At 47.0% G+C, this 9,861-nt stretch overlaps 1 protein-coding gene across 2 annotated transcripts in view; it reads left to right on the top strand.

The window, feature by feature from the left end:
• Positions 1 to 363: 363 nt before the first annotated feature.
• The window catches only part of LOC139364972 (ras-associating and dilute domain-containing protein-like), a 28,547-nt gene continuing 19,049 nt past the window's right edge, over positions 364 to 9,861 (top strand). For both annotated transcript variants that reach the window (XM_071102253.1, XM_071102252.1), the window contains exons 1-7: positions 364 to 1,148; positions 1,505 to 1,843; positions 2,108 to 2,343; positions 3,431 to 3,765; positions 7,722 to 8,426; positions 8,672 to 8,709; positions 9,396 to 9,690. In XM_071102253.1, the coding sequence (XP_070958354.1) occupies positions 1,021 to 1,148; positions 1,505 to 1,843; positions 2,108 to 2,343; positions 3,431 to 3,765; positions 7,722 to 8,426; positions 8,672 to 8,709; positions 9,396 to 9,690 (2,076 nt within the window). In that variant the 5' untranslated portion in view covers positions 364 to 1,020. The remainder of the gene's footprint in view (positions 1,149 to 1,504; positions 1,844 to 2,107; positions 2,344 to 3,430; positions 3,766 to 7,721; positions 8,427 to 8,671; positions 8,710 to 9,395; positions 9,691 to 9,861) is intronic.

The raw sequence follows: 9,861 nt of genomic DNA, 5'->3' as shown, positions 1-9,861 counted from the left end.
GCCCATCCAGAAAGATGTCTCCTCATGGATATAACCCATTTTAACATGGACATTGCAGTTGAGGGCTTCCACCATTTTAAAGTAGTCAACTGGGTAGGTATTCCTATGAGTTGGAAGGAATCAGCCAATGAAGAAGAACAAAAAAATTACTAAATTAAAATGGAGATAGCCTCAATTGAGCTGCCCATGCTGTCACCGACACTATAATGGCACAGATACAAAGATGAGTCCTATATCTAGCTCTATGGGTGCTCCTTTACTCAGTACATCGCATTTTCAAATCCCTCCCAACAACCCTCCCATGCGCGAAATGAGCAATGACGTCAGGATAGTAACTCCAGCACAACTTTTCAAACACGTTGCATTCTACCAGACAACCAGTATGTGTTGGGCACTGAACTGTTGAATGCGCCTAACGGGATAAGGAGAGATGGCATGGAGCAGACAGGTCAAGATTCGCAAGGTGCTTCGAATAACAAATAGTCCAGTTAAGTATCTGAAATTGATCATTTATTAGAAGTAATTCACATTGGATGTATTTATTTATTTTTATAAGATAAAAACTTTTTAAAACTAGCGCTCGTATGGCTGTCCCGAACGTGGATATATTGTATCTGATTCTGACCAAATAACTTCTGTTCATGGAAACAATTCAGCAACAATTGTATCGAACGGACTACAGTCTATATTATTGAGTTGGAAATTCGGAATATAACTGTAATTTGAAAGCGAGTGTATTTTGGAAGTTGCCTGATGTCTAATGCCACTGGACGAGAATAACTTTTCTCCACGTCGTGCTTCTTTACGAAAACATGTCAGAGTTAGTTAACAAACTGTCTGAACTGACCAATTCTTAGTTGGCTTCATCACCATGAGAAAGTGTGGATTCCAGTGTCAAATACCACGATGGACTGAGTATATTTGTCACAAATAGTTTATTTTGAGAATAGTGCCTGCTTTACCGTGCTTTATAAGGAGCACTTTGACATATAATATAGCCTACATCTGAACAAAGTCGTGATGATTTCGGAGGAACGAAGTAGTCATGTATCCAAGCAAGCCCTCAACTTCCCAGTGGGCCTATTGATCCGCTCGCCGAAGAAGAGCATGGCAAAGCTGGGGAGGAAGCCAAGCAATGGATCCCTGCAGTAAGTCCTATTATTTATATCCAGTGTGTCTACTTTGTGGGGTATTTAAAATGGGGTACCCTTATTTTGCAGAATTGGATTTCAGTTTTGTTACATGCAGCTGCCTGGGATTTTCTATATTAAAATGGCCTTATGGCCTTCAATATAAATATCATTTATTTGTAGAGAGGTGCCCGAAATACTGCCCTCTTATTAATTACTCATTCATTTTGTGTCCTCTCTTGAACTCTCACTTTAATTTACATCTTTGCCTTGCTCTCTCTGTTTCACTCTGTCACTATCTATGTCTCTGTCTCTTATTTATGTCGCTCTCTCTCTCTCTCTTTCATCTATCCATCCATTTCTCCCTCTCTCAGGTCCAACACCTCGGATGGCACCACCCATTCCGCAGAGAGTACAGGTGTGAGGCAGCCGGCCAAGAACAAAATCCGCCGCCACAACAACAGACTGTCGACGGTGTTCAACCGGAGCCCCCTCCTGCGGGGCGACAGTGGACAGGGGCATGCCCCAGGTGGCAGGAGCATGGCGGGGGACCTGCAGGCTGCAGATGACCCTGCTGAGCTGTCCAGTCAGATGTCTGCCCCAGGTATCCTAAAGATCTTTGGCAGCGACATTTGCCAGGGAACCAACTACAAGAGCGTGCTGGCCACGACTCGCTCCAGTGCCAAGGAACTTGTTAAAGAGGCCCTGGAGAGGTGAGGGGTTAGGGATGCCCATAGGCATAATGTGATTTGTTAGCATTAGCTTTAGTGCTAACAGGCAAGCAGAAAGGGAACATTCCTCAAGGCTGAATGGCATGGACTGCAATACTGCTCATCCTAATATAGTGGGAACCATTGCAAATCACTTAAAGCTGGTGATATGGATATTTTACCCAAATGATCTCAAAGCCATTTTATTTCAGGGGGAATTAGATCTTATCATGGTATTCTGACTGAACCTCTTTTATCGTTGCTTAGATACTGTCTGGAGAAGGAGGATCCCAGTCGATATGTGCTGTGCGACGTGATTGGCCAGACCGGAGCAGACCACCAATGGAAGACAGAGTGCTTTCGGGTCGTGGGTGACCACGAGAAGCCCCTCATGCTGCAGTCGCTATGGAAACCCAAAGAAGGCTTCTCCAGACGCTTTGAGATCCAGAAGAGAGTGAGCGTAGAGGAACAGACTGCTAAAGAGACCGACACCGTCACTGCAGGTACGTCAACCACACAGGTGCAGCTCAGTGACCCCACTAACAACAACCTAAAGCCCAGGTCATCATTCTGTCTCTGTTGGGGTGGCATTTGATCTCCTATCTCTGTCACTAAGTTTTTGGTAACAGAATCCATTGTCCAGCTTATCATGAGACAGAGCAGGGGAGATGGCAGGCAAGTGAGAGGTCAGAGAAAAACAGAAGCTGCAGTGAGGGGTAGACAAGGTCAGCTCTCTTATCTGGGATTGACGACAGGGTCCCAACAGGTCACTCTGAAGCCCCCAGGGCAGGGGACTGGCTGTGGCTGGATAAGCTTTTTCTGCTGGGGCCTGAATGTGTCCACCGCTCCACATGTTATTATTTCCATCAGAGCTTGCTTCCTGCACACTGGACACTGTGTGGTCTTGTTGACTTTGGCGTGCGTTTGTCTCAGTGCGTTTGTCTCAGTGCGTTTGTCTCAGTTTTCATCAAACCCCACAACCCCACATCACCTTCCACTCTCTTTGCTCCACTCTGATTGGGGGAAGCTGGGGGAAGTTTCCCCCCCTGCATGCCTGACCAGCCCCCCTGACACAGTGTGGCAGAACAATGTGGAAGAACGCCCACTTCCACAGCTGATAAGGCCTGGGAGCAGGAGCTGTTAGCTGGGTGTGATGCTGAGCTCTCTGGACATTCCATGGTGCTTAATGGCTCCAAATGAGCTGAATAGTGTTTATGTTGCGGTACATCAGCCCAACAGCCAGGAACGCCTGTTGATATCAGATAGAGGACAACACCTCTCACTACACCTCCAGATTTCCTCTCCTTCCCCTTCTATGTTTGGTTTGACTGAGAGCCAACTCAGTAAAACATTATGATATGTTGGTGTGTGAGGGACTGGAATGATTTGATGGAAGATCTCCACTAATAGTTTATTGAGTGTTTAGCATACTGTGAAGTTTCAGTTTATGCATAGATGATAAAGTTTGTTACAGTGACTATATCAGGACACAATCAATGATTTTGTAATAAACTATGAATACACGATTAATAATCACTTCTCTGCATCTAGTCTCATCCTCCCTCTCTCCCGTGCTCCTCTTTGCCCCAGGTATCAACGCCCAGGCTCGTAAGCTCCAGAAGGGCCGTTCGCGGGTCACCTCTCTGTTCATGGACGGCAGTGGTGAGGATGTGGAGGGCCTGGGGATGTGGAGGAGTCTCAGTGAGATGGACCTGTCTGCCATGGAGAAGGAGGCCGTGCGGGCCCAGCAGAAGGCCCAGCTCATCAGGGAGGACCCAGAGGCCGAGGCCGACAAGGAGGCCCTGCGTCTGGGCATGGAGAAGGAGGAGACGGAGAGCAGTGACGACAACACCACCCAGTACTCCATCCACCCGCCCTTTGACTTCCCCTACTTCCTGCTACTGCAGGGATACAGCTACAAACAGGTAGGAAAACTGGAAAGTGAAGCTGTTGCCACTGTTATACATTAAACCCAGATGGATTTGTTTGTCTATCGGATTATTGATTAACTTAAATGATGAGTAACGTTAATGAAAGGCTTGGCTTCAGTTTACACAGCTGAAGTCAATTTGTTAGATTAGAGTCAGTCTGTCCTTGAATAATTAGGCTCAGAATAGGCTTGTATGGTTGGAGAATGTGTCCGGCTGCGACAGAGAAATGTCATGCTGAAATCCTTTACAGAGGGCCTGGGCAGCCAGATAGCAGCAGCTGTAATTGGTTGAGCCGGGTGGCTGCTCCATTGAAGACCTTTCAAGGTTCTCAAGTGTCTCTTGGCAGGGTGGCAGAAACACTGTGACGAAAGGCTTATCAGAGACACTGAGGCGTAAACAAGTGTACTCCGCTACACTATAGATGCTCCCACTGAAACTCTTAGGTTAAGACCTGGGGTTAAAATCCCCAGAAACAGAGCGAGACAGTGAGAGAGAGGAGCAGAGAGCAGAGGGCTTTAGCTGCAGTGAGGATGCTATAATAGGGACAGCGAGAGACTGAGTCTTGCTGCTGGATTACAATGAGCTCAGAGTATTGGACTCAGAGCCACGAGCTCAAGCAGAGTCGGAGTAGACCGGCATGTTGTGGACAGGTGATCCTCGTGTCCACACACTGAGTGGGCCAGCCTGGGTCATGTACTGGAGAGGCGGGGAAAAGGAGCTGACCCTGGCCCAGCAGTAGAGTTCCCACACTGGGATGTGTTGTCTGTCGTCAGGGCTCGTTGAATAGATAAGGAACACTGTTCACAATCACAGTTCAGCTCAGCCCTGCTGGCTCTGCAGTGGAGATGGCGATAGGCCTGATTAAAGGTACATAGTATTAGAGAATAGAGCAGAAGGAACACTGTAATGTCTAAACAAACTCAGTGGATGGTCACATACACATGCCTAGACATTTGCACACAGGCTCGTGCATGCCAGAACACACATGCACATTTAGGAACAAAAGCTGCACATTCAACAAAAAATGATAATATTCTTCTCAAAAAGAGATTTCTGTGGGTGACAGATTTTTTCTGCACTTTTATGCCTTTACAAAACATTATGGATATTTCAATGCAATGCAAAGAGCCAGAGGGCCAGAGGGCCAGGCCCATTCCTAGAAACAGGAAATGCTGCTGCTCTTTGTTGTTTGTTCCTCATTGTGGAGACTGCTGAGTGTGCAGGACACTGGGTGGGGTGTGCCAGATACTGAGGGAAGTACTGAGCCTGCCCCTGGTCTGGCCACTCGACAACAATAAGTCACTCATATATCAGTCCTATGGAATAGAAATGTTCCAGCTCCATAAATGAAATAGTTTTTCTCAGGCTTGACTAGTTATTTTCGAAAGTGTCTTTGTGTCTTTGTGAACCATGAGAGCTGTATTGGATTTGATTTCCTTGTAGGTGTTGTTGTTCAAGTGCAGGTCAGTGTAGTCACAATTCACAATGACTCACAGCTATTAACTCCCTTCCTAGACAGTTTGATCTATTCTGCCAGATATCATGTGCAGGAAAATAAATAAAGGTTGTTTTGAATGTTGCTTTGAATAGTCCATATGGAGCCAGGGACTCGAACCATTTAGATAGTTAAGTGTATGTGCTCAAACACACTGCTCAGCGGCTGATTGGCTTCCATGCTAGCTGGGATGATACAGTATCATGACCTGCCTGAAAGGCTCTGCATGGTCAATCCGATGTCTGAAGTGGCTGTACAGCATTTACTGCGATGCAGCCTCCGCAGACGTCAGGGCTTTCATACTCGATCTTAGCGGAGCAGAGCAGTGTTATAGTGAAGGAAGTTGTCAAGGAAGTGAGTTTGTGTTTATACATGACGTACCGCCCCCACCTACCGTCAACAAATCATGTCAATGCGGAGCTATAAGGATCCCTTCGCATTGTTACAAAATTTGAGAGGTGCGATGCGTTACGGAGTTTGATTTGGCCCCTGCATGCCTCCGGAGGCTCCGCAATTATGACACACCCTCCATATGGAGCCTCCGACTACATTTTCAGATCAACCATAAATTGCCTTTAATAGTCTTGGAACGGATGACTGAGCGACAGGTGGTGTTAGAAGGTCATGACCTCCCCCACACTGATCCTCAACAGAGGGTCCCCACAGAGGTACTCAGCCCACTCCTGTACTCCCTGTTCACCCATGACTGCGTGGCCACACACTTCTCCAACTCAATCATCAAGTTTTCTGATGACACAACAGTGGTAGGCCTGATTACCAACAACAACGAGACAGCCTACAGGGAGGAGGTAACGGCCCTGGCAGAGTGGTGCCAGGAAAATAACCTCTCCCTCAGCGTCAACAAAGGGAAGGATCTGATTGTGGTCTACAGGAGACAGCATAGAGAGCCCGCCCCCATCCACATAAACAGGGCTGCAGTGGAGAAGATCAAAAGCTTCAGCTTCCTCAGCGTGCACATCACGAGGACCTAAAATGGTATATATATACAGTACCAGTCAAACGTTTGGACACACCTACTCATTCAAGGGTTTTTATTTATCTTTACTAGCTTCTACATTGTATGTATAATAGTGAAGACATCAAAACTATGAAATAACCCATATGGAATCATGTAGTAACCAAAAAAGTGTTAAACAGATTCTTCAAAGTAGCCACCCTTTGCCTTGATGACAGATTTGCACACTGGCATTCTCTCAACCAGCTTCACCTGGAATGCTTTTCCAACAGTCTTGAAGGGGTTCCCACATACACTGAGTGTACAAAACACTAAGAACCCTTCCTAATATTTTGCCTTCAGAACAGCCTTAATTTGTTGGCACCCCATCGGTGTCGAAAGCGTTCCACAGGGATTCTGGCACATCTTGACTCCAATGCTTCCCACAGTTGTGTTAAGTTGGTTGGATGTCCTTTGGGTGGTGGACCATTCTTGATACACACAGGAAACCTTTGAGCGTGAAAGACCTAGCAGCGCTGCAGTTCTTGCCACAAACCGGTGCGCCTGGCACCTACTAGCATATCCCGTTCAAGGCACTTAAATATTTTGTCTCGCCCATTCACCCTCTGAATGGAACACATACACAATCCAGCATTTTCACGTTTGGATAAAAAGCGTGCCCAGAGTAAACTGCCTGCTACTCAGTCCCTTCCACTGGATGTCAACCGTCTTTAGAAACTTGTTTGAGGCTTCTACTGTAAAGGAGGGGCTCATAAGGGCTCTTTGAGTCAGTGGTCTGGCAGAGTGCCACAAACTCGTGACGCTCGTTCACGTGAGAGGTAGCTCTCGTTCCATTGCTTTTCTACAGACAAAGGAATTCTCCAGTTGGAACATTAATGAAGATTTATGTTAAAAACACCCTAAAGAATGATTCTATACATCGTTTGACATGTTTCTACGGACTGTAACGGAACTTTTGGACTTTGTCTGGACCTAGTGCTCGCGCCTCATGAAGATGCATTACTGGGCTGAACGCGCTAACAACAAGGAGGAATTTGGACATAAATGATGAACTTTATCGAACAAATCAAACATTTATTGTGGAACTGGGATTCCTGGGAGTGCATTCTGATGAAGATCATCAAACGTAAGTGAATATTTATAATGCTATTTCTGACTAATGTTGACTCCAACATGGCGGATATTTCTTTGGCTGGTTTGGTCTCTGAGCGCCGTACTCAGATTATTGCATGGTGTGCTTTTTCCGTAAAGTTTAAAAAAAATCTGACACAGCGGTTGCATTAAGGAGAAGTATATCTTTAATTCTGTGAATAACACTTGTATCTTTTATCAATGTTTATTAGGAGTATTTCTGGAAATTGATGTGGCTCTCTGCAAAATCAGCATATTGCAAACTGAAACCAGTACATTCATTATTGTGCCAGTCATTCTCATGGATTCTGCTGGTTGACCTTCCATTGCCCCTCCTCTACGCTGCAGGACTTTGTCATCTACTTGATGAGCGGCACCACCACCATCTTCGGCTGCTGCAGGGAGCACTGTAACGGAGAGGACGAGGAAAGGCTCAAGGTGGACATCCTCCTCTTTGCCCCAGACATTCTTCCCCAGCACTGCTGTGTCAGGCGCCTGGACTCTACCAACTCCTTCCCGGGGGACACCAAGCGGACTCTGACCCTGCTGAAGCCCCTCCACGGCGCCCCCGTCACCCGGAATGGTTTCCTCCTGAAGGAGGAGGTGGAGCTGACCCCTGGGGACCTGGTGGGTCTGGGCCGACACTACCTGTTCATGTTTAAAGACCCCGCCGCCACCCCAGGGGCCCCACAGACCCCTCTCTGGATGAAACAACTCTGCCCCGCCCATTACGGAGGAGTGGGAGTGTCATCCTCCTGTCAATCATGTGGCTCCGCCCTCCCCATGAAATGCCCTAGGGTCCAGAGGAAGCCGGCTCCTCCTCGGTGGAAGGACCCAGAGGGTGGAGAGGTATCTCTGAGCTATGAGTTGGAGCAGGAGGACAGGGTCCTGCAGGAGGTCCTGGTCATGGTGAACCCCAATGGGGACGAGGCCAAACTGACCCCTGCCTTCCTGCTGAGCCTGTCCATCCAACACTCAGCCACCACGTTCCAGCTGACACACTTCCGAAGGTTGCTGCTCCGCATAGCCAGTCAGATCCAGCTCACCATGTGGGTGAGTAAAACTATGCACCTCCACTATGCACAAAAACAATGCACTCTCTCCAGTCAAACGATTGACCTTTTATATCATCACGCCACAAATAAACCTTGAATCGTTGTGAATTCAACATACTGTGTGTCTCAAGGGTACTGTAAAGAAAGAAATGTAATCTAAGGTGTCATCAGGATGGAATATCATTTAGATAGGCTTGCTGCTGGTTTGAAATCAATGTTGTGTTTATCTCTGTCCCCTTGCAGGAGAAGACAAAGGAGCTTGCTGTGATCCAACCAGAAAGGTGAGTAGCCGCCTCTCCAACCTCAATCACTCAGCCTGCCCCAGAAATGCTAACAATGAACAGCAAAGATGACAACAGGGTGCAGAACAGTGGCAACCTGCTGCCTCTGACACTAACATCCCTTTCAACTTTAGTGTTTGCTATGAGTCATATACAGACTGTATGTAGAGCTAGGAGTCTTAGAATATGATGCTACTGCCTTCCACTACATTCCAACAACAATGCTACTTGAATTTCTGGGAGGGATGTGTAGTACACAGATATAGCATTCTCTCATTGTCACATGTCCCAGTGACTTCTTTACAGAATAAGAAGCTGAGAATGAGTCATGGTCTCTTGATGTTCATAAATCTATCTGCCGCCAATTGAAGTGTATGAAGACAAAATGATAGCTCATGATGATTTAATGTTATGGAACATTATTGCAAGGCACTGTATTCCAAAGCTGTGCTTAGGCTGCCTGCTGAGAAAGGAGGAAGGATTTTTAAGAATGAATGTTTCATTTCGTATTTCACTCAATTGTACATGGAAATGTAATGGTTTAAATTAGCGTTCATTCCAAGGGATAGATTCATGATGTAAAATATGAGTCACTCGCAAGCCACTTTTAGTGCCATTCACCCAGTACAGGGTATTTGTTGGCTGTTGGACTGAACTCAGACCTGTCTATATGTCTCCCCTTGCAGGAGCTTCAGTGATGTCCAGCAAGAGCCAGAGGATGTGCAGCTGCTGAGCATAGAGGAGCTGATCCCAGGCCTGCGGCCGCTGGTGCTGTGGATGGCCAACTCCATCGAGCTGCTGCACTTCATCCAGCATGACGTTCCCCAGCTGCTGCCCTGGAGGCAGGAGGAAGAGGAGGAGGAGGGCTCAGAGCCAGAGTCAGAAATGTGGTCCACTAGGACTGCCAGTGAGGAGGCCATGACGGTCCTGGAGGAGGTCATCATGTTCACCTTCCAGCAGTCTGTCTATTACCTCACCAAGGTCAGTGCATAGTCACACATACTATAATCATACATTGTAGATGGCATTCCATTTGCTCCGTTCCAGCCATCATTATGAGCCGTCCTCCCCTCACCAGCCTCCACTGATACACTCACCAATAGATTACATGCATGCAACATGCACACAAACATAGACACGTGCCTCGCACAC

The sequence above is a fragment of the Oncorhynchus clarkii genome, chromosome 13 (assembly GCF_045791955.1).
Source record: "Oncorhynchus clarkii lewisi isolate Uvic-CL-2024 chromosome 13, UVic_Ocla_1.0, whole genome shotgun sequence".
Lineage (NCBI taxonomy): Eukaryota > Metazoa > Chordata > Actinopteri > Salmoniformes > Salmonidae > Oncorhynchus > Oncorhynchus clarkii.
This window is presented reverse-complemented; position numbering and strand designations above follow the sequence as displayed.